This window comes from Falco cherrug, chromosome 4 (genome assembly GCF_023634085.1).
Source record: "Falco cherrug isolate bFalChe1 chromosome 4, bFalChe1.pri, whole genome shotgun sequence".
In the NCBI taxonomy this organism is placed as follows: Eukaryota; Metazoa; Chordata; class Aves; order Falconiformes; family Falconidae; genus Falco; species Falco cherrug.
Window position 1 is genome coordinate 99,673,099 of NC_073700.1, and position 26,159 is coordinate 99,699,257.

General features: G+C 39.1%; 1 protein-coding gene across 4 annotated transcripts in view; it reads left to right on the forward strand.

Moving 5' to 3' along the window:
* CPNE4 (copine 4) overlaps positions 1 to 26,159 on the forward strand; it is a 320,303-nt gene that overhangs the window by 195,237 nt on the left and 98,907 nt on the right. For 3 of the 4 annotated variants that reach the window (XM_055708199.1, XM_005445873.4, XM_055708201.1), the window contains exons 3-5: positions 749 to 928; positions 16,567 to 16,638; positions 20,493 to 20,567. In XM_055708199.1, coding sequence (XP_055564174.1) covers positions 749 to 928; positions 16,567 to 16,638; positions 20,493 to 20,567 — 327 coding nt within the window. The remainder of the gene's footprint in view (positions 1 to 748; positions 929 to 16,566; positions 16,639 to 20,492; positions 20,568 to 26,159) is intronic. The other variant, XM_055708200.1, reaches the window with a different exon arrangement.

Here is a 26,159-nt window from a genome sequence, read left to right on the forward strand (position 1 = left end):
TTTGGGAGAACTGGAAAGTATTCTATGAATACTTTCTTGAATAAATAGCAATTTTGATTTGATGGTGTTTCTTTAGCAGTTGTAAGGCTCAGAGGTAGGGATAAGTAGGATAAGTAGCGTATAACCCATCAAATTCTTGTAATGCAAGTTAGCGATGTGGAAAAATAGATATATTTTTAAGAAAAGTTGTTTGCTGTGGATCTAATTCTCCTCTCCTTAATCATGCAAGTTGTCTAAAATGAGTAATTACTGGGGGATTTGCTTGCTTTTCCATTTAATTTGAAAAAAACTGTATTGCTCTGCTGTTCTGTAGTGATGGATGGGTGCTGCTGGAGATGTAAATTCTGTAGTTATTCTATAGTTGATTTCCCAGCTATTAGTCTAGCACAAGATGTTCATTTTGCCTATGTGCAGCTCCTGACTCTGACACCTAACTGATCTAGTACACCCAATGGGGAGCAGTCATTGCTCACCCTGCAGAGGAGGCTGCAGACTGTGCCCCATATTCCTACCAATGTCTACCAAAAGACTTGTTAGAAGGGAGAGACCAGGGAAGCTGGCCTTACCTTGTGCATGTGGCCAGCCCTGCACAAACATGGAAGCAGCTGCCCATACAAATAGTAGTGTTCATGGCCACAGTCACAGATGTCAGTCCTGATAAATGAGCAAACTGTATTTGAGGAGCTCGTTGTATTCCGTCACTGGTAGAAAAAGAAACCACTCATATGACCTCTTTTCCGTTTGGCAGGTTGACAGGACAGAAGTGATTCGAACCTGTATAAATCCCATTTTCTCCAAGCTGTTCACGGTGGACTTCTATTTTGAAGAGGTGCAGAGGTTGCGTTTTGAAGTCCATGACATTAGCAGCAATCACAATGGGCTGAAGGAAGCAGATTTTCTTGGTGGCATGGAGTGCACTCTTGGACAGGTAGGTATCGCTGCCATTTTTGCCCCTTGTCATTCATCTTTTGTATGTATCTGAAATATATCGCTTTGTTAAATGGCTGGTGGGTGAGATTTGTCATTCATGACAAAATTATTAATCAGTACTTTGAACAGAATAATTAAAAACTTATACTGGTTTGATTTACTACTGTAGTATAGCTTCAAGTCAGACAGTGTTGTAGGAAACTGAGTGTCAGTGTTTGGCCTTGTGCAGTAAGAGACCAGGTTCATTAGACTGATTTGGGAGATAGTTACTGTTCCTAACATTTTATGGGATTTAAAGCAAGTTCCAAGTCTGAGGAATGCTTACAAATACACTTTTTTTCACAGGAAGTCGTGCCTGCTGATGTGGCAAATAGAGTGATAGGGTTGGATTCATTTCCCTGACTCTCAGTCATTCAAAAGTTAGGTGTCTAGATTAAGTTACTCTTCTGATTTCCATCTTTAGTTCAGTGGAGAGAAACAGACAGTTCCAAGAGTTGATTCATCCCACCTGAACACCCATCATAGATTACAATAAATTGCCTTGAGGAGATGCTTGTCTTTCCTCATCAGATATCAAAGAGGGTCTAGACAGCTGGCTTAGAGTAGATACCTAACTTTTTAGATGACTAAATTTAAGGCTGATGAGTCCTACCCACAGGATCAATATCTAGAGCTTGTCAGAGCCAGGTCTGCAGTGAAATCCTGTATTGTTGACTGGTAGCACACTACAGTGTCCCAGGTATCACAGTTTATTTCTGACTGGCAGACTTCTTGTTATGCAGGATCTCATAACACAGATCTTGGCTCTGTCCATAATGGCAATGCCAAGGATGGTCTCAGTTTCACTGAGCTGAGTGTGAATTTGCTCTCCATTCTGTGGTAGCTCGTGTGATGAGACAGGCAGTGCTTTCATTTAGATTATCCCTTGAGGTGTTTCCACGTAAATTTGTACCCTGAACATGGTAGCTTGGCATGGAAGGTGCTGCAAAGCTTTTGTTTCCTATTTTCGCACCTTTTGTTGTTGCTCCCTCAGCCTTACTGCACATGAATCCCTTTATTTTTCTTCCCAAAGCCACTGAAAGAAGAAAAGTCCTCTCAGTGAGAGAATTAATATGAAATAGATGTATTTACTAAATTGAAAGCTCAACATGAAGATACTGGTATTTAGGATATTTAAAGTGCATATAAAGTCTGTTTTTTTTGACAGACTTCTTGTGGCCTTAATGAAAATAAGCTATTCTATAACACCAAGGAGAATGAGAAACAAAAGAAAGAAGCTATTACAGTGTTCTTGCTTAATTGGCTTGAAAAAGGAGGAGGAAAAAAAGTCATTGCTGCTGCCTGTAGCATAAATGTCTTTATAATGATTTGATCTCTATAAATAGCACACAGCTGGGTTGGTTGCAGTGTAATTTTAATGGTAACCAAGAAAAAATAATAACAGTGTGAAATCTGTTCACAGTATTGTAGCCTTGAGGACTCTGATCTCATATTTAGACTTTTTTGATGGGGTTTCCCCCCCCCCCCTCTAGTTTTTTAACTTTACATAATTCCTCAACTGATTTAAAACCCAAAAATGTTAACACTGGAATTGCAGTCCAAGCAAAGCCATTATGAGAAATCCAGCATTGAAAATCCTGCAGTACAGGCTGTACAATAGGAGTTTACACGTAAGCTTAACTCTTCAGTGTAGTTACTGCATTTTTTAAATAATGGTAATAGGGCCGTGGCTTTTCTTGAGATAATTTTGACATGATTTTGTTGCTCTGCCTCACTTGAATGCCTGAATAAAACATGATTTTGTGTGAGTATGTGCCTGCCTATCAATTCACTTTCCCATTGCAAGTAGGTCTTACCTGATACATGTAGGAAGGCTGTAGATTTTTACGCATAGTCTGAAAGACTGGTTCCCTCTCCACCATAAATGTGCCAACTTCTGTTGCTCTCTTCTAGGTAATAGTTGGTCTATAAGAGATTCGCTGCTACCCGTACCTGTTTGTAGATCATCATTTAGATGTGTAGTAAACCTGCATTTTTGCCAGAATCATGTAATACTCCTACCTAAAACAAAATCAGTAGGAATAATAAGTGCTGGGGAAGGCGATAGCATGGTTATACAGTAAGCTGACAGAGGAAAGTGAGTTTTCTGTTTCTTCTGATCTATCTAAGTCCTACATGTAGCCTACCTGATAGATACAAGCTTATTGAAAATTTGGAGTGTTGGATGTGAACAATGGAGAAATGTGTTCTTTCAGAAGGTGTCATTACTAGTAGTTTAATACTTTTATTAGTATTGGTAGTAGTAGTTTAATAACCTTTATAGTATAATAAACCTATGTCCCAAGGGAGTGACTTGTAGGCTGTTAGATACTGAATGTACACTGTCTAGTGACATCCCTCTGGATATTCAGCAAGATTTATTTCTTCTGCTCTTGCCAGGGCAATCCAATTCTGTGCCTCTACTGGTAAATACTGTGGTTAGCAGCATCCTGGCATGCAGTCAGTTATAACTGGATTTGAAGAGTAGATGCATCAAGGGGAATTCCATATGCCACAGTATTTAAACACATTATAGAACAAGTGGTTGTGGATAGATACCTGCTGAGTGTAATTAAGAAAATGTCAATGTGCTAAATAGAGACATTTCCTTAAAGTAGTTTCTTTTGTCCATCATGCTCAAAAGTTGCCCTTTCAAAGAAAATAACAGCAGATTATCTCTTGAAGGGTTTGAGGGGGAGAAGGTTTAGTGCAAGGTTTTTTGTGGAAATTTTTTGGTCTGTTTTAAAGTACTGAAAGTCTGTTCCTTCCACTCAGAAAGACTCATTTTACATTCCAGTTTCCCAGCTTCTTCGGTAATGTGCCGAATTGCAGAATGTTAACAAATGGAATGATAGTGAGATCAAAAAAGCCCTAAAATACTAGAGAAGGTGCTCAATTTGGAAGTGCAAACTAATTTTCCTCAATCAGTAGCATAATCTTAAAATATGGTCTGCAATTGCATGTAGTTTATAAAATAGAGTTTCTTAAGGATCTTTACCTCAAAGAATCTACCATACTCCAACCAATTAAGCTATCCATGCTGTATTACTTAAATAAACTGGCGTTGTTAAATGGTAGGTTAAGGCACATAATTAAAACCTCTGCATTTTTAAAATATGATACTATTTTTCATTTTAGAGGTAATTTCTAAGTAACTGAATAAGACTAACATCTAATAATACTGTTTTTTTAACAATTAAGCTGTGTAGTCATATGGTAGCTACTTAAGCAAGGAAACTATACTGTGTTGTGCTTGTAACATCACAAAGATTATTCCAAATCTGAAACATATTTGTGATATTATGGGACACCTTTTTTTTTTTTTTTTAACAGTGATATTCTTCAAAATGCAACAGAGCATGAAGCATCCTTTATCCAAATGTGTTTGTGAAACGTTATTTGGGTTTTACCTTTGACGTTGTTTAGAAATATTGCTATAGAAAGAGTGGATCAATTCTAGGAAAGTTAACATTTCTAGTTTTTACCCTAATTTTAGGTATTTGTGCACAGAATTCCTACGTGGAAGACATTTCTTATCAGAATTTGAGCATGCAACCACCTTGTTCTGACAGAATCTGTTAATTCTTGAGTTCAAGGCTGAGTCTGGATAATCTCATTCCACATGAAATAACTTTGAGAAGATATGGTTGAGAAACCTGTGTGAGGCTGGAAGCAGAGACTAAACTGTGACAGAACAGTGTGTGTGTTTCAAGTGGGCCTAACGAAAGCTGAAATTGGAGGGAAAGTTTAGTGCAATTTACTTGAAATGCCATGCAAGGAGGTAGCATAGACATTTGGGAATGTGTGCTCTTCCTGTTCAAATTGTAAAGTAATTTAAGCGAGGAGGGACCTCAGGAGTCTCTAGTTCAGTCTACTGCTCAAAACAGGTTAGAGCAGATTGCTCAGGGGCTTGTCCAGTCCCATTTTGAATGTCTCCAAGGATGGAGATCTTTATAGCCTCTCTGGGCTTTGTCCCAGTGCTTTGCCACTGTCTCAACAGCAATGGCTTCCTGTCCCTAGGGCTTGCCTACCTCTGGCAAGACCAGAGAAAAGCAGAGGCATAATGAACCCTCACTCTTGTGTAGCGTTGAAATATTTACAAATACTTGTAGTAGCCTTCAAGTGGTAAAAGAAAGTCTGAATATGCAAATCAGAAGTAAAACAAGCAGCGATGACTTAGCTGTAGCTGGGCTTGCTTTGGGAGGAAGGGAATAATAGCAGCCTTTTCAAGCTGCTGCTGTAGATGACAGCTCTCATGCTTTGGAGCGTGGTTTGGCACTGTGCTTTTCACTGCAACAGAAGTGGCTTGGGATGCTCCATCAGGCTGTGCATCTGCGCACTAGTTTTCTAGCTTTCTGATTCACTCTAAATAGTTGCTGTTCTTTGCATAGGCACTGGCAATCAGAGTCACCCGTGTATCTTCGTAGTGATAAGCAGTGAAATCGCAAGCAGTGATATTTTAACTGCCATTTTGGGGCACCACTATATAAAGGTGGCCTCTTGCATTCATATAGTTGCTTTAGGTGCTATGAATCGGTTCATCCTTCATTCTGGCTTTACAAATGATGTCTCTAACAGAGTAAATTCTCCCCCTTCTCTTCCACTTTTGTTTTTCCTTTTCCCCTTCCCCATTCCTAGGTAAAATGTTCAGGCACTCCACTCACGCAGACTCATCACTTCCAACTGAACCCTCATCTAATCACTGGAGGTTTTATATTTCTGTTGGCTTTTGCTCACAAAAACTGTGATTGATTGTTTCAAAGGGCAGGATATAGTTGTTTAGGGGGAAGGGGGGTTCAGTCAAGAGGGCTGGGTTTTGTTATCCATGCAGAAACAATAGAAACGAATTTTAGATGGACAAGTACTGTCAGAAATTTGATAGCCGAATTTTCATGGTTCAGCTGGGATAACAGAACCCCAAACCCAAATCCTTTTCTGTTTATGTGTTAGTGCCTTCACGTGTAATGAGCCTCTCTAAAGCTGTCTTGTTGGAATTCTTCAGTTCTGTATTCCATAAACTTTACAAAGCATTGAAATCGCATCAAGGGATCAAACTTTCTAATAGCCAAAGTTAACTTCTTAACCTCACAGGAACTAAGTACCAGGAGGGTGGCTTAGGAACTCCTTTTCTTCTTGTGTCTCAGCCTGAGCTTTAAAAACTCACCAAAAATATTTCATTGAATAATCATTTTCTGATGAGAACTAAACAAATTTTAATTGCCCAGACATTCTTGATTACTGCTCAGCTATGCCTGCGACATCATTAAATTATAGGAACCAGTAAAGTTCTTATTTCTTAAATGCTGTGAACCATTCCAGCTCTGCAGTCTGGGAATAGCCTTCGTGGCTTTTATTTCATTACTTACCATGGCTGGTCTTTATCATTTTCAAATCTGTGATTCCATTTTATGTTTGGTTTCTTTAATTTACAGAAGTGTTAAATTACAGTTAAATTCACAACTCCCTTACTTGCTCAGCTAGTAGCACAAGTAAAGAAAACTGCAGAGATGTAAGTTTTTCCTCCCAAGAACGTTTTCAGGTATTATTTAGAGATTTAATGTTTTTCATGCATGTCTTTGTGTAAAAATTATATTGAAAACACTCCTTCTCAGTAAGTAATATTATTGTTTCTCATGTGCTTTTAATAGTATATGGAATTAGCAGATTATGTACTTGAAAATGCTGACTGATTATTAGTTTAGTTTCAGCCATTGCAAATCCCCTTACTCTTGAATTGGAGAAAGGCAAAAAGAGCCATGATTACACTTGAATTTAATTAAATTGAAGTAATCTGTATAAGAGTATTTGTTTAATAGACTGTTGACTGCTTGTGTGGTGCAAAGGACAATAGGACCAGTTTTTTCAAGGTATTTGAATTCCTGAATCTCATTAGATGTCTGTATGCCTCCTTAGGTATCTAAATACCTTTAAATACTTGGCCTTTGATCTCCTCCAAATGAAGTTGCTCAGTTCATTAGTAGGATGAATAATGTACTTTATTAGGTATGAATGTCATTTTCTACCAGGGCTGACTCGGAGCACAGCCAATCATCAACACAGCACTCTCCCTAACTTTACCTAACCATTTAAACACCTCAGTTATCCCCAGGAAACTCTTGGTTTGCCATTGCAGCATCGTCTCTGAAGCTGTAAGGTTTTCAGTTCTAGATGAATCTTGCCAGTCAAATTTAATGGAATTATTTGTACAGTGTGTACTGCTTTGTTTTTATATACTTCATCTTTTTGTATGTAGCAGTCTTTAGAAAAGCAATTTAAAATTTAGTTTGCTATTGTAATGAGTTATTATTATGCATAATTCTAAAAGGGGTGCTGCACTACGTACTAATTAAATTCAAAGACCTTTTATGCTATTGATAAGCCATTTCCTGTAATAACATTATTGCCACTTGTGTTAGGGATATCTTTTTTTCTCAATGTTCTGTTTTGATTGACTGGTTTCAGCTACAGGTCTTTAACAAAGACAGGGAGAGGTATAATTCAGCTGTAAATAGGCTGTGAGCTGATCAATACTATAGGGAACAAAAGAAATCTTAGAGTGGTGAACATGGTACAGAAAGTATCATACATAGGAAGAGGATGATTATAGCTATAGAACTGCTCTACCAAGAAACAAGAATTCTGTGAGCAGTTAGACTGCAACATCCTTCATTATGGACATACGCATCAGAACTTGCAGGGATTTCTGGGTATCTGTGAAGGGGTAAACTCATCCCCAAAACTTTTTTCTTCCTTTTTTTTTTTTTTTTTTTTTTTTTCCTTGAGAGTGGAGTAAAGTCACTGGCAAGGTCACCAGACCTACTGTTTGGTCTTTCTTCATGTTTGATGCACCTTCGACTGTCTGCCACCATTCACGGAAATTATTAGATGGGTTCAAAAGTTCCTGGAGGATAGATAGAAAGACACAAGCACATCAGAGTAGTACAAATCTTGCTTAGTCAAAAAACAAGCTAAAGGTGAATGTGTGAAGAAGAGAGATATTTTACACTGTGAGCCAGGGCTACCTCAGTTCTGCTGCCCTTGCTTAAATTGGTCATTTACTGACACAAGTGAAATGTCGGTAAAGTCCATCATTTTATTTGTGGGTGTTCAGAGACTTTCAGTATTTGACTTGAATGGATTGTATTAAGAGCACATTAATATTGTAATTGACAGGCTTCAAGATACATTTTACAAATGTTAAATCTCCACTCATTTCTCAAGCCACTCTGGTTGTATCATTCTACTTACAGCAATATTGCAAAAGTACTGCAGTTCTTCACTTGGGTGACTTTGTAGCTGTGAAAAAGGTGCTTTAAGGGGTTTAATTGTTTTTATGCAAGAAGGGGGGAGCTTAAGAGACCATGTGTCATAACTAGTAAATGCTTTTCATATGGGTATGTCCTGAGTTTTGCGTTTCACAGAATCCTTTCCTTCCTATGTACGGAGGATAAAAGTGATTTTGCAACACAGTCAATTCATTTTAAGTGTGTTAAAATCTCTGCCCCAGCTTGGCAAGATAGCAATTGCTTGTCAAGAAAGGGACAGAACTCAGAGAAAAGATTCTTTAGGTTAGGTAAGCTGTGCATTTTAGCACCTTTTGTAGCAAACAATTAAAAAAGCTGTAACTTTAGGAGGCCCTGAAAAACTCATTCAAGTCAACTGTTGCTTTAGAAAAGCAGACTGCTGTACAGTGCCGAGCAGTCTGAACTTGGAGGTGAAATTTCACAAGTACTTGTCTCAGTTGTTGAATCCAAGCAATGCCGAGCACAACATGAAAAAAACCCCAAAAAACCAAAGTAGTGATTGAAAGATGTGACACAATGATTCCTTTCTAAAAATGTGGAGGACAGCCCAAGAAGGCTTAAATAGTATTCATCCTCTCTCTAAAAGCAGTGAGGTGCCGGCAAAGAAGATGACAGTAAAATAGAGACAGTCTTCTTATAAAGTGGGTTTGAAGCATTTAATGTTTTAGTAGGTATTACTTGATTTAACTGGAGAAGAGCACCTAACAATGTATTACAGGAATTTGAAGAATATCCTTTGAAAAGGAGCATGTTCATTTTTCAAATTGAGAAAAAACAAATGAAAATATGGAAGGCTGATGTAAGGTTGAAGACTCAGTCTTGTCAGTTCGCGGTATTAACTGAGCCCATCTTAAGACACTAAATCATAACTAATAACTGAGGCAAAATGCTTCAAAAAGACAACTGCAGGGAACAGAATTAGCCCTTGCTGAAGTTTTAAGGAAGGAGAAGGAAAGAGAGCTGTGGTACTGTGAAATGTAAATCATGATATCACAGAGGAATGCCATTTGGGCAGAATGTGCTTCATAGCTGGCCTCACAAACACCACCACAGGGAGGTGTACACACTGTTGTAACAAAGTAGTGCCACGTTTGAAAAAAGGTACTGATAGCTGCATGTAATATGCCACTTGGGAAGCACGTGCATAGTGTGAGCGAAAAGACGAGAAGATTAGCTCAGAGAGGTTGGGCAGATGACCAGTATCACAGCTAAAGGTGCATGGGCTAGCAGTCCAAAAGCAGCGGGAATGTTCTTGAGGCTTAAGCTAGACACTGGTGCATGAGCTAACATGATGCCAAAACCATGGACAAGACTGAGAGCTTACGGTGGTCATTTTGCAGCTAGAGAGGTAGTTCAACTGCGATTTGGAAAGATACAAATTTTAGCACTTAGGGGAGGTGGGAAAAGTAATGCATGTTGAGTCAGAAGCCCTATCAAGCCACAGAGCTGATCAGGGTTAACATCCACTGGAGGGTACTTACATGTCTAATGAAGAATTTGCAGATATTAGCAAGGTGTTCTGGTTTTGACTGGGATAGAGTTTATTTTTTTTTTTCCATAATAGTTTGTATGAGATTAAGTTTTGGATTTGTGCTGAGAAGTGTTGATAATACAGGGATGTTTTCATTCTTACTGAGCAGCGCTTACACAGAGTCAAGGCCTTTCTGCTTCTCTCACCACCCTGCCAATGAGTAGGCTGGTGGGTGCACAAGAAGCTGGGGGGGGACACAGCCAGGACAGCTGACCTCAACTGAACAAAGAGATATTCTGTACCATATGATGTCGTGCTCAGCAATATAAAGCTGAGTGAAGAAGAAGGAAGGGGGGAGATATTTGGAGTGACAGCATTTGTCTTCCTCAGTAACCATTACATGTGACGGAGCCCTGCCTTCCTGCGTATGGCAGAACACCTGCCAGCCAATGGGAAGTGGTGAATGAATTCCTTGTTTTGCTTTGCTTGTGTGCACAGCTTTAGTTTTACCTATTGAACTATATTTATCTCCGCCCATGAATTTTCTCATTTTTACCCTTCTGATTCTCTCCCCCATCCTACCTGGGGGGAGTGAGCAGGTGGCTGTGTGGTGCTGAGTTGCCATCTGGGATTAAACCACAACACAAAGTCGGTGAAAGAGTCAAGAGAGACATTTTTTGAAAGAGTATGATAGTTACTTTTATTTTCTTATTATATCAACATGGTTCTAGGGGATGCGGTTAGAAGAGCATTCTCTTCCTGCGTATACCACTGCTGTTTGGTGGGAGGTTGCTTCTCCAGACTCAGGGTTGGATTGTGTGTGGCGTCAAGGGCTCTGTACTGGGCAAGTGAATGCGTTTGATGGTGAAGATTCAGTCTGTGAAAAAGGCGTTTGGATCAAGTGAAAAATGCTAGTAAAATGTGAGTAGCTGCTCTTTGCAGTCCTGAAAAGAGTTGGGTCTGCTAGAAGAAAGTTAAACAACTGTGCAAGTCCATGTAACAGGAATAACAAATCTGGAAGAAGAATTAACACAGAGGTCCTGGGGAATGATTGTTTAGCTAAAGTTATTTGTCTGACTGTACCAGCTGGCAAGGAAGAGATGCAAAGACTTCTTCAAGCTGTGTACTATGGAGGGAAATTTGTGCTTAACCTGGCTGTCTAGACAACTAAATTTGGGCTTCCTGGAAGAAAATCCAGTGGACAGAAGAGCCCAGTGTGAATAAAGAATTTGAGACATTGAAGGAGTTATTTTAAATAATCCTAATCTTCTAGTTTTATAACCACAAATCTAAGTTGTGTACACTCTTACATGTCACTAAGCAGAGTATTTGCCAAGTCCTTGGTTCTGTCAAAATCAGAGACCAGTGGTTCACATGCCACAAGAGTTAACAAAAGCCAAGTGGCATAGGACATGAATAGAGAAGGAGCTATGGCCATTATCCATGGACATTCCAAGACGCCTTTAACAAAAGAACATTGGTGTTATGTCCAGAGCTAGGTATTATATAAGTCAATTTAATTGAAGCAAGTAAATAGACAGAAATAACACAGCTTTCTAATCCCAGAGCAAATGTGGGCTGTGACCATCGGGCCTCTGGCTCAGGGTGGCACCTTGGAAAACTGAGTCAGTGCTGTTGAAAGAACTTTGACCAGTCCCAGCTGTCAATGTAAACAGGACTTCTCAGTATGATATATGGGATTTATCTGTTCCCACCAATGCTAAATCACTAAATGCTAAAATTTTCTCATTAGTTTGATTGATAAGCATTGGGAATTCTGTATGGTATTATCGAAAGTTATCCTTATATTTGGTTAAGGAAGAACCACATGAGGAAATATATTTTAAAAGGTTCTTAAACAAGCCAGGTGAAATAGGTCATTATATTTCACAGCTCATCTTACACAGTGCTGATTAGTCATGACTCAGACATAGGAGAGAGCAAACATTCATCAGAGTCCCTGTCTCTGAGTGACTGCTGAGCAGTGCACTGTACACAGCTAGTGTCAGTGCCTTTGTGCTTTTTCCAAGGGTTGAATCTATTCATACTTCTAAAATAAATTTTTAAAAAAGCAAGGCACTTTTTCTATATTGTAAATTGGCAGCAGGTGAATCCAGATCTGTCAGCCTATTCGGGCTTGTACGTAATAAGGCAAATTGAGATAATCTTCAAGGGAATTTCCCATCCCCATATTACCATAGAGCCGATATCCCTTAGCACCACAGACAAGAAATCTAGTCGAGATGACCTGCTTTTATATGCTGTTCCTGTTCCCATCTCTTGCAAATGTATTAAGTGTGATATGTTTTATTGGACATGTGGCTGTCTCAGACCAGAACTGGGTAGTAGTTTATAGGTGGCAGTAGCAGCAAATAAACTTAACATCGCTTCCTAAGTCTCTCTTAGCCTCACTTCTTAGATCTCTGAGATTTCTACATCCATTTCTTCACTGGTAGGTCATGGTTCTAATAAAATGTTAATGAAAAAATGTGTTCTAGAAATGTAATGAGATTTACTAGGGCTGAACTGGATTCTGCTATCTGTGTTTTAGAAAGACAATGCACTTCACATCAGTTTTGGAGAACAAAATACATTTTTTCTCTGTAGTTGAAGTTGTAAAATGCAAGTATTTGAAGTAGAAATGTCCTGGTTTTGGCTGGGATAGAGTTAATTTTCTTCTTAGTAGCTGGTACAGTGCTGTGTTCTGTGGATTTAGTATAAGAATAATGTTGATAACACGCTGATGGTTTAGTTCTTGCTAAGTAGTGCTTGCTCTAAATCAAGGACTTTTCCAGTTTCCCATGCTCTGCCAGCGAGCAGATATGCAAGAAGCTGGGAGGGAGCGTGGCCAGGACAGCTGACCCGAACTAGCCAAAGGGTTTTTCCATACCATCAAACATTGTGCTCGGTATATAAATTGCGGGGAGGTGGCCAGGGGAGCCACTGATCTCTGCTCAGGAGATGGCTGGGCATCAGTCAGTCGGGGGTCAACAACTGTACTGTGCATTGTACTGTGCATCACTTGTCTGGCTTCGTATTTATTTCTCTCTCTTTTTGTTGTCTCCCTTTTCATTACTATTATTATAACTGTTACTAGTAGTATTAGAGCTGTATTATATTATATTATATTACTATATTTTTAGATTTCAATTCTTAAACTGTTATTATCTCAGCCCATGAGTTTTACCTTTTTTTCTAGTTCGTCTCCCCATCCAACTTGGGGGGAGTGGGAAGAGAGGTGTGAGTGAGCAGCTGCATGGTACTTAGTTGCGGGCTGTGGTTAAACCACAACGAAGAGTCAAACCAAAGAGTTCTGGCAAATCGGAGACCTTTAGTTAATTACTTTCTTTTAAGCCATTTTGCCAGTTCAGCTATCTCTGTAACTCTGAACTTAGGCAAATGCTTTCTAGGCCCTTGAGTTTTCATTATTTAAGACTTGCTGTCTGGCAATCAGGTCAGCAAAACTTTTAATAATAATTTTCAGAAGATTTACACTGATACGTAAACAATGAATATGACATATAATCGATGGCAACTTCTTTACCAGTGGTTCTTTTAATCAATGAGAGCTGGTTTGCACAGCGCATGAACAAAAAGGGCAATTTACAGCTAAGGAAAATAGTTTCTTTGACAGTTACTGCAATGATAGCCTGCAGATCCTAAATCACTAGTTAGAGTTTGAGGCAATGATGTTGGCACATTGTTGCCAGATGGAAGATTCATTTTACTGGCCACTTAATTAGCAACTGATAAACGGTTGCACCCAAATACACGTATTTACGTATGCAGAATGCTTACAGTGTCACAATGATGCTAATGGCTTAGAGAGCAAGTCTTATTAATACAATCTGCTAATGGGAATGTCAGAATGAATTATCTTCTCAGGAACTGCAAGCTGTCTACCTGCCACCTGCATGGGAGCTCCCAAGCTTCAGGTTTCTGTCTGCCCGATGCCTCTTGAAAGCTGGGACACTTTTCAAAGCGGCAAAGGGAACTGGTGCAATTTGGGTAGTTCAGGGGGAGAGATCCTGATGTTTCTAAAGGAGTCTAGCTAAAGGATGGGTTCCCATCCAAGTTCTATCTCATACCATGGGTGTATATATATCAGATATAACATATCTGAAAAGGTTTCCGGTACACAATACCCACAGCTTTCAATGAAAGAGCTTAATGTGTTTTACAGAGTTGTCTGTGCATCTTGGGGAAGGTGGAGGTCATAGAGATAAAGGGCCCTGCTCCCCAACTGCCATAATTAATTGTCTGGTTGGTACAGAATTTTGATTATATATTAAGAACAATCTGTCATATTTCTGTATTACCTCCCATCTGAGATTCTCAAACAAGTTTTTTTAAACTGTACCTCACAATTCACAAGAATGCAACAATTTGTTCTTGAACTGGTTTAGCTGGCAAGAAAACAGAGATATGGGTGACGTACGGGGTCACAGCAAGCACTCTTTCCAAGATCCTACAGAAGAAAAATGACATTTGAATCGTGGCATTACTGGTCATCTTACCTTTACTCCTGTCTGTTGTTGCCATTGACCAATATCAGTGGTCAAATCCAAAAGTTAATATTCAAAAGTGAGTGAGATGATGGCAGCAAGCTGGTTTATGGAAGGCGGTCCAAAAAGGATGCGTGTTAAATTATTCACTTAAGTAATAACAAGCTGCAAAAATACAGTGTAAGAAACGGCTGGCAATCTGACATGGTCATAAAATGAACATTAGTTAACAGTATCGTGACGTTCTTAAAATAAGTCAAATGCAATTCTGGAGTGTATCAGCAGCACAGCTTGCAAGATATGAGAAGCTCTTCTTGCATAGGAAGAACCAGGAGTATTATGTCCAGTTTTGAGCATTACTCTTAAGAGTAGGATATAGGCCAGTCAGTGAGGGCTTAGCAGAGAGCAGTGGGAATGGCTTGAGGGCTAGAAAATTTGGTCAAAAAGGAAAGAGAAAACAAACTTGGGTTCTGTACTCTAAAGAAGACTGTAGGGAGTTGCTGTTAGTCTTCGAGTACAAAGGCTGCTTGAGAGAGGAAGGGAAAAAGATTGTTTCACTTATTCATGGTGCATTAGACAGAAATAATGGGCTTAATCTGCAGATAATTGGGTTAGGTGTTAGAAAAACATATTTACAGTAAGGATAATGAATACCGTAATAAATTGCCAGAGGAGTGTGTTTCCCTCTACCTCTGGATATTTTTAAGAACTGATTAGACACACACCTGTCAACTATAGCTGACCCAGGTGTACTTGGTCCTGCATTAGGACCGGGAAGCTGGGTAAAATAATTCTGGATGTCTGGTCCACCCCTGTGGCAGGCCTGTGTTCCAGCCCTGTCATGGCTCTTCTATCTCACATTTAAAGCCCATTTAATTTTTTTTCTTTCCTGCTGCTTCTGTCATGACAGTAGCTAAGAATAATCTGAGCTGCTGATTTTGCTTTTCTGTTCAATTCAGCAAACTGATGGGCAGGACAAACATGTTTCGCTATGGAGATGCTGGGCAAAAATTTACATCCTATTGACTCCAGTCTCACAGTGCCTTTTTTGCCTGGCCATGGCTTTGCATTACTCACACTCCTCTGGCTCTGGCCATTACCCACTGATGTGGTTTATTGCCGAAATGTGTATGATGCCCAGGACTCTAATGAGGGGCCTGGAGCCATTCTTCTGCCTTGATGATTGCCTCTCCTTTACAAGTAATACTTATGCATGCTTTGCCAAAGATGTCTATTTGTGGATGATTTTATTTGAAGTGTTATGGATTAGCCATGAGGATGAGGTTGTCCAAGTACTGTTGGATGTGGGAAAGGACTGTTTCTGGTATAAAAGCCACATTCCAGAGGTTAGGGATTTTTGTAGGGCAGAAGCAATGTTTTGCTCAGTATCTGCACAGCACAATCCTGCTGCAGTATTGTTACATTAAAAATTATACTAATTGTGATTCCTAAGCTGTATTTGGAGTTAGCTGTACCTCTGTCTACATTTGGAAGTTTTCCAATTAAAAAAAAACAAATAAATAAATACTGCATTAACTTTACAGAGAAGAGGGACCTAATATACTGGGACATCACTATAGCTTACAATTATGCATTATTGTAAGGTTTTTTCCTCTTCTAGTATTTTTACTGGTCTGATTATAAATGTTTCAGGATGATTCAGGAAATTTAATGATTATTATATATGGGAAATGACACCTTTTGTTAGTGTCACTCTGGTAACATTTATTTGAAGTACAGAAAAGTTCATTTGCAATGCTGAGTTCTAGAGGAGGTCTGGTACCTGGTAAGCAAAGGAGGCAATTTTGGAACTAAAACTATGGGGCAGATTGCTTGCTTCTGTCCTGAGCTTAGACTTGCTGATATTTTGAAATAAAATAAGTGTCTTCTCTTTGCAATGGCTTTCAGTTTCCTGTAAAATTAAACAGCTTTTGGAGGCATCTATGATAGATTTGCTGTGTACAGCTGTCCTCTGACTGCCTTTTAAGTCCATTTAAAGCTTACTGCTGTCCTGCTGTCACCATTGTTGCAATAATTGAGGAAAATCAGAGATGTGGTTTCCACTATTCTGTTAAACTCAATGAACTGTGTTCTTCCCATTCTGCCCCACCCCTTCCGCTTGCTTTGTCCTTCCATTGCATCCTGTCTGTGGGCTTCCTTGGGAACCTTTCTTCTCAGTCATGGTCTTACTGTGCTAACTTTGATCATGGATTAAGACACTACCTTGATTTAAAAAAAATCAACATAAAATCAAAATAAGCCATGTGTTTACTACAGATTCGATTTCCCCCCCCCCTTTGTTTTTATTTTTCTGCAGATTGTTTCTCAGAGGAAACTCTCCAAGTCCTTACTTAAACATGGGAACACAGCAGGAAAGTCATCTATAACAGTAAGTCAGTCTTAAATACAGTCTTATTTTCCTGTTATTTTGAAATATCTGATGTGACTAATTCTCCCTAAAAGCATCCTGCTAAGTCATCAGAACAACCCTCGATTGAGAAATGTATTAAAATTATTTAACAGATTACTTGTACTGTTTCAGGCAAATGCTTGTTGTAAGGAAATGGCAACAAATAATGTATGATTTGTACAAAAGCACAATATTTACTACTACATTTAAAGTACTCTGATGACAGCAAGAAAGTTGTGCTGCTTGAATACTTTTAGTTGAAGTTCTAGAACCTTCAGAAATTCATTTTGGCTTGCTTTGACACATGAAGGAGTCTGATGTTTCTTGGACTTTGGGCTTTTTCCAGTTTCTAGAAAAAAAAAAGAAGAAGAAAAACCAACTCAGAAAACACACAGACACCCAGCAATACCACATGCAAATCCAGAAGTTTGCTAAGAATAGGTATTTTAGCTGTGTTGTAACACAATTACACACTGGATAGTTACAGCCCCATGTGTATCTTGAAATCTGCAAATCGATGTGTTGACTCTCTTTCATCTTTCTTATTGCGGGCTTGTTTGGGAGATCAAGCTTGTCTGCACTGAAGCTAGCATCAGCAAGCTTGTGACATTTGCAGCTCTGCTTTAAGACAAAGGCTACAGTAAAATATTCTGCTTTGGGGATCTCTGCTCTGTTGCCTCGTGGGGTTGAGAAGGAGTTTTTTTCCTTGATGTGCAATTAGCCAGATGGGTTTCTTTTGGCTTGATTGTTTGGATTTTTTTTCCTCTCTTCAGACCCAGAAGAGACAGCAGACTGTGAGAAATAATGCTTTCTGAGAGCCCAGGGAATTTTCTTTCTTAGATGTCTTCCTTGCTTAGCTGGGAAGTGATTTGCTTAAATGCATAAAATAAACTCATTTTTGGTCTGGGGTTGGAAAGGAATTCCCTGTTCATCTGGCTGAACTGAACCAGGAGAGACCTTTTCTTCTTGAATAATTTGGTGTGGTTTGCCTGCTGGGATTAACTGGGCATACTTCATCTCGTCCATCCCCACTGTGGTCTAGATGCAATTCCTGTTTTGCGAGGGACACAGAGTTTAGTCTTGTGAAAACACAAATACTCTAGTTCAACTAAAATCATTAGGCTCGTTTGTACAGTGTTCTGGCAAAAAATAATGCTCTGTGATATACAGAAGATGAGAGAAAATGCGTTAATAGTTCCTGCTGGCCTAACACTGGATGATAATTGTGAAATGCAGACCTTGGTTCCTTGCTTTGGCTCTCGGCCAGTAGTACTGAAGAGCAAGCTGACTTTACTTGGATGGGAGAAACTGAACTCAGACAAAAATTACTGTGTGAAAAGTTTGCTATCTTGACAGAATAAGTCAAAGTGGATTATTTGTCAGTATTTCTGGACCTGGGGGCATACCAGTTGTCTGTCAAGTATGGAAGTTACAAATACTAGTTACCTAACTCATTCATTGTACTGAATTACGGGTTTTTCGTAGGATTTTGAAAGTTCCTATCTTGGAATGTTTTCTTGGAATTTTATTAGCCCTTTGTATAACGTCTCACCACTACAGTTTTATTATATGGCTGTGGGATGAAAACAGGGCATTGCTCACCTTCTCCACTAAGAAGTCTGTCAACCTTTGTAAGAAAGGGTTCATTATTTTCAGTTAAAAATATTTGTGAGACTTGGTGTGCAAATCCTGGACCACTGTTGGTCATATACAACTTATGATCTTTTAAAACATCAGACTACATGTAAATGTGTCAGACTTTATAGGCCAAATTTCCAGCAAGCTCACATTTGCCTGGAACGTGTGAAACACCACATATGTGCCTGTGTGATGGTACTTTAATGCACAGTTAAGCAACTGTGCTCCTACATGGCTGTATGTGAATATTTTGCATGAGGAAGCACCACAGTTCACTGGCTGTGATGTGTCATAGCCAGAACAGGCTCAACTTGGAGAATTTTACTTAATTTAATTTATTGCCAATTAACATAAACTTTTAATTACTGATTGATATTAAGAAACAAATATGAAAAGCAAACTCTTAGGGAAAATATCTTTCCTCACCCTCCCATGGACTCATCTCCTGGCCCCTTCATAGTCTCCACTCCCTTTGCCTTCACTATATGTTATGCTCAGTCCCTTTGGTGAGGTGATGGGTAGCACAGGTCAGGATCAGAGCATAGTGATTTTTTTTTTTTTTTTCTGCTCTTTGTTACCAATTTTTTCAGCCCTGCTATGGGCTTACACATGAGCAACAGTCTCTTTGGAGGCATCCTTGCTCCAGTGTAGGTTTTCCTGTGGGTACAGGCCCTCAGAGGTATCTCCTCTGGTATGGCACACCTCCTTCCAAGAGTGCATCTCCAACCGTGTCCCCAACAACATCCCCTTCGCCATGCTTCCTCCTGGATCATCTTTACAGTTGCCTCACAGGCCTCCTAGTGCTCCTCCTTTTGTGCCTCCTGCCTCTACCAGCTGCTGCCCTTTCTTAAATATGTTCACACAGAGGTGCTGTATGCACCTCTGACGGGCTGATGTTTTGGGGTGCAGTTTGTAGCCTCTGCCCACTGCCAAGCCAGCTGGAGCTGGCTGTGACAAACACGGGGCTGTTCTCAGCGTCCCCACACAGGTCACCCCTGCAGCCCCTGCTACCAAACCCCTGCCAGTTATGCCCGATACAGAGTCTAAGTTTCCAGCAAAGAAAGAAAAAGTCTGTGATGCTGAAGTTTATTGAGGCTGTGGACAGCCTGGCTAATTACTGGGAGCTGCATATGTGGGCAGTGAATGCATCCCACACTGCATGCTCTGACTGCAGCTCTAACCTCAGCAGCCTTCAGCTGGTTTGAAGAATAGTGGGGGGTGTCCCAAGTGGCTCCCAAGGAGTCTGGAGTCCGTGTAGCGGAGACAGTTTGAGCCTGGCTGGGGACTGACATGGCTGACAAGTGTGTGGCCATGGGCGTGAAACGCTCAATAAGTCGGTTCTTTGGGGCGATTTAATCTGTGGGGAGAATATTTGCAATAGGGAAAGATTTTATAACTGTCAAATAGAATGTAGCGTGGTTTGTTTCAAACATTTTCCAGTGAAATAGCCCAGGTTTCGTTAATACCCTCTCTCTACTGAACCATTCTAATGGCTAGTCAGGAAGACTGTTTATGTTGGTTTTGTTGGGTTTTTTAACAGTATTGCACAGCACAGCAACTGGCATCATTATTAGCCTAGCCTACACCATTTGAAAGAATCACACTAGATTATTTTTGTGTTACTTTTTTCTGACTCAGTCTAGAGTAAATGGTTTTGCTGATGTAGCTATTGCAGAAAAACTATACCAGAACTCCTCTACTTTAAGTGTGCCTTTCGTGGCAACTAAGATGGGTGACTTCACTCCTTTTTCCATTTAGCTTGCCGAATGATGCTGAAGCAGCATAAAAATAATTAAACTTTACACTGAAGTAATACAACTCTTGTATAGCTTTTTCGTTTCCTTGGACAGTGTGATACTGTGAAATTCTCCCTTGTCCTACCTGAGGAAAAGTACTTGGTCAGAGGAAGGGGATCCCTGATGGATGTTGATGTCTGTCCATTGACAAGTGATTGACAAGGCATAGTTGTGTGTTACAAAGTGATTCAGGTTTGTAGGCTTAACAGGGTGGCACTGATCTGCTGAGCAAAGGGTTCACTGAATGCTTTTAGCCCTTCCAGACTGCAAAGAGAAATGTACTAACTTGTACCACATTTCAGTTTTTCCTAATGGGGTCTAGAGTCTTCACACTGGAAAATGGCATCTTACTCCCCTTCCATTACACCATGCAAAACTCAAATGTAGCTTTCCATTTAGGTGATTGCTGAGGAATTGTCTGGCAATGACGACTACGTTGAACTTTCATTCAGTGCACGGAAATTGGATGACAAGGTAAGCTGCTTGATATTAACCTTACTGAAAGATACAAGAATGCCAGCAAGTTTAATTTGATGAGGTTTTCCCTAACAGATATTTTTTGCTTATATTATTAAACACATCAGAGATTTCAGATGAATGTTCACAATGAGGCTTTCCTCAAGTTGCAAAGTAATTAAAAAAAACCCAATGGAATCTAATTAAAACCAAGACAAGTTAATTACTCTATAACCAAGACAATTTAATTATTTAAAATGAGACAGATCAGAAGTGCATAGAGAAGTGAAACTTTCTATAACTAGTCAAAGATGTTACAGTTGAAAGTGTCTTAAAATAGAGCTAGAAAACTTCATAACAGCTCAGTTATGATACGCATTTTGTTCAACAAAAAGAAGCTTTAATGTAAGAAAGATTCTTGAATATTTGTTAAAAGCTTTTTCCCTCCTTAATAAGAAAGTTCTCCACTGACTTAAACACTACTCTTCATTATAAGGACTACCTCTTTCTGAAAATATCTACTGTTGTTTAGCAATATATATATATATATATATATGTATATATAAAATAAGCATCTCAAGCAACACACAGCCCCAGAAATGGAGATGACTGCTTGTAAGGCACACTGCCTGTTATCTCAATGTAATAGCAGACATAATTATTTGAGGTAATCAGGGGAATATCTTTGTAGTTAATAGATGTCATAAGACTACGATCCTGTTTAGATAATCGGGCTTTACATATAATTGAAGATCAGATGATAACAATTGTACTGGATCACAGTATCTACTATTAGTATATAGTCTCTTATACGTGAAGCTGCTTCTAATTGGAAACATATGTTAACACTACAGAAAAGTTTATCATTCTGGTGCTCCAAGCAAATGCTTGTAAACATTTGACATGTAAGTAGTTTAAAATCACATTAGTGAGAGTATTTTTGGATACATACATCAGATTTTCAAAATCAGGCCATAACTGAGGAATAATATTTTCGGTTGAAACTACCGGAAAATCTCAGGCAAGCAGAAAGTACACAGAAAGATTAATAGTACTGGAATTTATGTAGAACATACAGGTAAATAACATTACTGTGCTCAGGATCATTAACAATCATAAATGATCAGGACCTGAATTTGCTTCTCATCTGAAAGATTAATTACCTCTTCCTCCAGAGTTGCTGAAGTCTTAATGTTTCCAAATCATGTATTTACGTGTCAAAATGTAGATTTAACAACCTCTCTTTAGACAGCCATCTTTAGATGTGATTTCCAAAGTTATACACGTTTCTTCCTGTTGCACATGCTGTCACATGTAGATAAAAGGAAAGGATGTATACAACGTAATAAGACTCTACTTCGTCATTCCTTTTCCACGAATGTAAAATGTGATCTGGTGTAAATATTATGATTGCTTATGACTCTTGGTATAAATTAAAAGGATGCTGCCAGAGTGCACTTATGAGCCAGGTCAGTGCTGTCTAGGCAACAGCTTTAGAGAGTGATTGAAACACTATATGGGGATAAGTTAAGGAGGATCTTTCTGAAATATTGCAAGAATATTATAATTTCTGACATTTTAACATGTCCAGTCAATGTGGGCTTCATCTAATAAAAAATTCCTGGATGATGCAGTGTGCGGCTCAAGCAATGACTCATCATGGGTTATCTGAATCAAAACTCCTGTCTTCAGCTGATTAAAATCACTGGAAGCCTATTACAGTTGAAAGCAGTCTTTCCATTTCCTCCAGCTACAGGTGTAGCTCTAAACTTGGCTGAACCTTTCCTTACCTCATTTATAAGAAAAGGCTATGGCTTTTGGTATGGCTTATAATATACTTTGATGTCAGTAGATGCAAGGCCCTATTAGTCATTTTGCAATTACTTAAATTGTATAGTTCAGCCCTTGGTGAAAAGCATGTGTTCCTATGTCACATGAAGATAAAAAAAAAATCAGAGAATTGAGAAGAGCCCATCTTGTAAAATCCTAAGCATGGTTTTGCATGCCTCTCCCTACTCAGAGAAGTGAACACCTGAGTAGAGAAGTAACATCAGAGAAGCAGACTGAGAGCTGGAACTGGCCTTGGAGTCTCCTGAAAGACAGAGGAAGCCTGTGGAAGCAGTTGTTCATGCTCTGCTACACAGGGTCACCTTTGTAACCCCAGGGATTCCTGAACTGGTAGCTGTGGAGGTGGCAAAAGACAAATTGAATTATGATGTCTTACAACTTGCAGGTAAAGGAAGAGGTGGAAGGAGGTTCTGGATGTGCTTTAAGGATAAAAAGAAGAATTTCTTTCCATCTATTACCATCAGTGGTAACTTGGATGGACAGGAATTTTCTTCCTCCATCCTTTAAAAGAAAATTCTTTGAGAGAGGATCCAGACCGGTGTCCTTAAACATGTGAGTTTCCTCCACTAAGGAAAAAGATGTAAACAACACAGTTTTGGCAGATTAAAGAAAATATGCTTGTTGTGTTTGCTTTTACTCCCTCCACATAAAACTGCAAGAGTTTTAGAGAAGACACAAAACAAGTAAGGCCTACTCAATTTTCCCTGGAGTCATGGCTGAAAAATTCAGTGAAAAATTATAGGAAAGTCACAGATATGAAATTTTCCTTTACTTAACTGACTTTGCAGAGATAAAGGTTGTTTTTTTTTATCGCAGTGCTTGCTTGGAAGGTATAACTGCATTTTTATGTTTTATTGAAGCCCTGTCAGCTCAGGTGGCACATCTTTGTTTCAAGAGACCCACTGAGAACACTTCACAGGAGAACAATGTCTTTTGGAAAGTTTCTATTGCATTAATAGCTGTGTCATAATTACCATAACAAGCAGCTAAATTTTTATGATAGTTATAATATATTATGAGCACTGAGGCAGGCAAACTCTTTTCCTGTTCTGAGAGGCAGTTATTGCTTGGGAAAGATTCTCCAGCAAATGTCTGCAAAATACAAGCTCCAATATTACTTTTTTACATACTTCCCTGGTACTAAACTACTACTACTACTACTACTGCTACTACAAATAATCCTTAAATGCCCTGTGTTGCTGCTGAAGAATTTTCAAAATTATTAGTGTCTTTTGGCTACTTCAGCCCTTTCCTGAGAGACCTCTTTCACCCCAAAACCTGAATTTTAAGAAGTGTCATGCTCTGAAGATTAATATACTAAAAGACGTGTCAAAGTAGTTACTCAGAAACAGAGGTAGCTAAATTTTTAAAGTTTAAGCCAGGTACTTGTGTTATTGCTGTGTAACTACTGCACATACTGAAAGAACAACACTCATTATGCCACTAGCACATGCATTACATTAATTATTTAACCATTATTAAAATATCAGAACATTAAACCTTTATTGCAGCTATTCTTCTTTCAGAGGATATTCTTGTGAGATAATGCAAAGCTGTTAGATTCAGCGTAACAACCAAAAAGCTTTGAAAATGTTAATAGCTATGAAACAAAATGTTTCTTCAGCTTACCATTTTTGAGTTGTTATGAGGCATCTTGAATATTGAAGGATTTTTTTTGTTTGTACCTTCATTCGGAAAGGAATTAGGCTTTGTTTTTGCATTGAAGGGGAGGTGATACAAGCTGTCATCCAGCATTAAAATCTTTCCCTTTAGGTGGTATCGCCTTGGTAGTTAAAACCAGATATTAAAATTACTTCCCTTTTGCTGATTTGCTGTTTCAACTTTCATGATACTCAACCGGGAATTATGATATATTTTGATTCTTACACAAAATCCTGGTTTCCTTTCTGAATTTTTCTGCACTCCAAGGTACATTCTTTGGATGTATCATCTTGAGATGTTTTATTTCAGATAACTTTTCTTGTCAAACTTGCATTTGATAAAGAATCTGTTAACATTAAGCTTTTACTCAGCTTCAATCAGTATGCCTATGTGTGAGAAGAGGCAGCTCAAACTTTTTTAACCCTATGCACTCTGGATTTTGGTGTCACTGTGCTGAAACCAGCACCCCCACTCTCTGCTTGTTCTCTTTGCTATGCAGTAGTAATCTGGCAGAATTTGATCACCAAAGCCCCCTGTTTACTATCAGTTTCAAGTGCTGAATGGAGTCCAGATACTAAAACTACATCACGACCTTGAGGCAAACTCTGGAGTTACAGACTTTGTTGGGTTTTGTGCTGGTTCTACACACTCTTACATTAAATGTCTTGCGTCCATATAATTGGAACAAATAAGCAAACATTTGGCTTTGTTGGTTAGAGCTCCACATGGTAGGATCTAACAAATACATATGCATGTGCTTTGCTTCAGTTCCTAAACATACTGTTGCCTTTTCTCTAGGAGGAAAAGAAATAGATGGTTCACAGAATGGCACTGAACACAGTCTTGATAGGTGTCAAATTTAGGGCATGGGAAAACCTTTAGGTTGCTTGAGCCTTGCCCAAGGCTTCATGGTCCCTAGCAAGTCACTTCCTTCTCCAGACTTTCAAATTAAGGTGTCCCTTTTCAAAGCCCTGATATCTTTGCATGTTTCACAGCTGTGGAATTATAAAAATGTGTCAAATTGTAAAGAAAATTTACATTTTACAAAAATGTAAAACTGGTCAAATTTTAAAGACATACTTGGAATAGCATCTACCTGAAGCTGTTCCTATCCTAATGGCTATCCAGCTAGTCAAAAATAAGTATGGTGTGCATTTGGTATGGAGAAAATTGTAGAACTATGCATATTACAGTCATTTTTACATTAATGCTTTTATGGAAACGCTGGGAGAGCAAACTTTCCAAACTGATGTGGAGGTCTGTGGTTTTGGATATGGCCTATAGAGAAGAATGATACTGATATGCATAGAGTTAATCATGTGGCTCTTTTGTAGAAGAAAATAAAGATGGGAGTTGAAACTACAGAAAATGGTCTGAGTCCATTTGAATCCTGCTCTTGCAGCTTTGCACAGTTAGAAATTTGAGTTAGCCAGCTTTCCCCCTCCAGCCGTGGAGGGCTAACACCCAGCTACTCTTCTGCCTCCCAGCCAGCATGTCCAGAAGGAATGTCATTGAAACAAAAGAAGCTGTGGCCAGACTGCAACAATGCTACAGAAAGTAACTTAATCTAGGTTTCTGTAAGAACACTCAGGGTTATTAGCTAGATGTAAGACTAGAGGAGGGTGTTTGCAGTGCAGTGAGTATGTGAACCTTAATGTCTGTCATGGATTTGCTTGTACTTAGAGATATCAAGTAATTTTTGGCACTCCCCTGCTCTGTTTGTCGTCTTAGCATGGACCGTATTATCACATCCCAAAGAGGACTTGCTTCTTTAACCTTCTTTAATCTGTCTTGCCAGTACTTGTGTTAGGTGGTAGCAGCACTATGTCTTGGTCAATTAACTTCTGTTTTGAGAGGGTGGGTGAATAGTGTGAAGTTCAACCCCACTGTAGAATATGCTTCAAAGGGCCTTGCATGATAAAACTGATGTCAAAAGACCAAATGGGTTATGGGGACAGAAACAAGTTAGGTGGATGAAGGAGCTAAAGCTCAGTAATCCGGGCTGGGTTCAAGCAGGTAAAAAGCTCTAAAATGATATTTTGACTGCCATGACTGAACAGCCAAACTGAGAACAGCAATGCCACAGAAATCCTTGTGGAA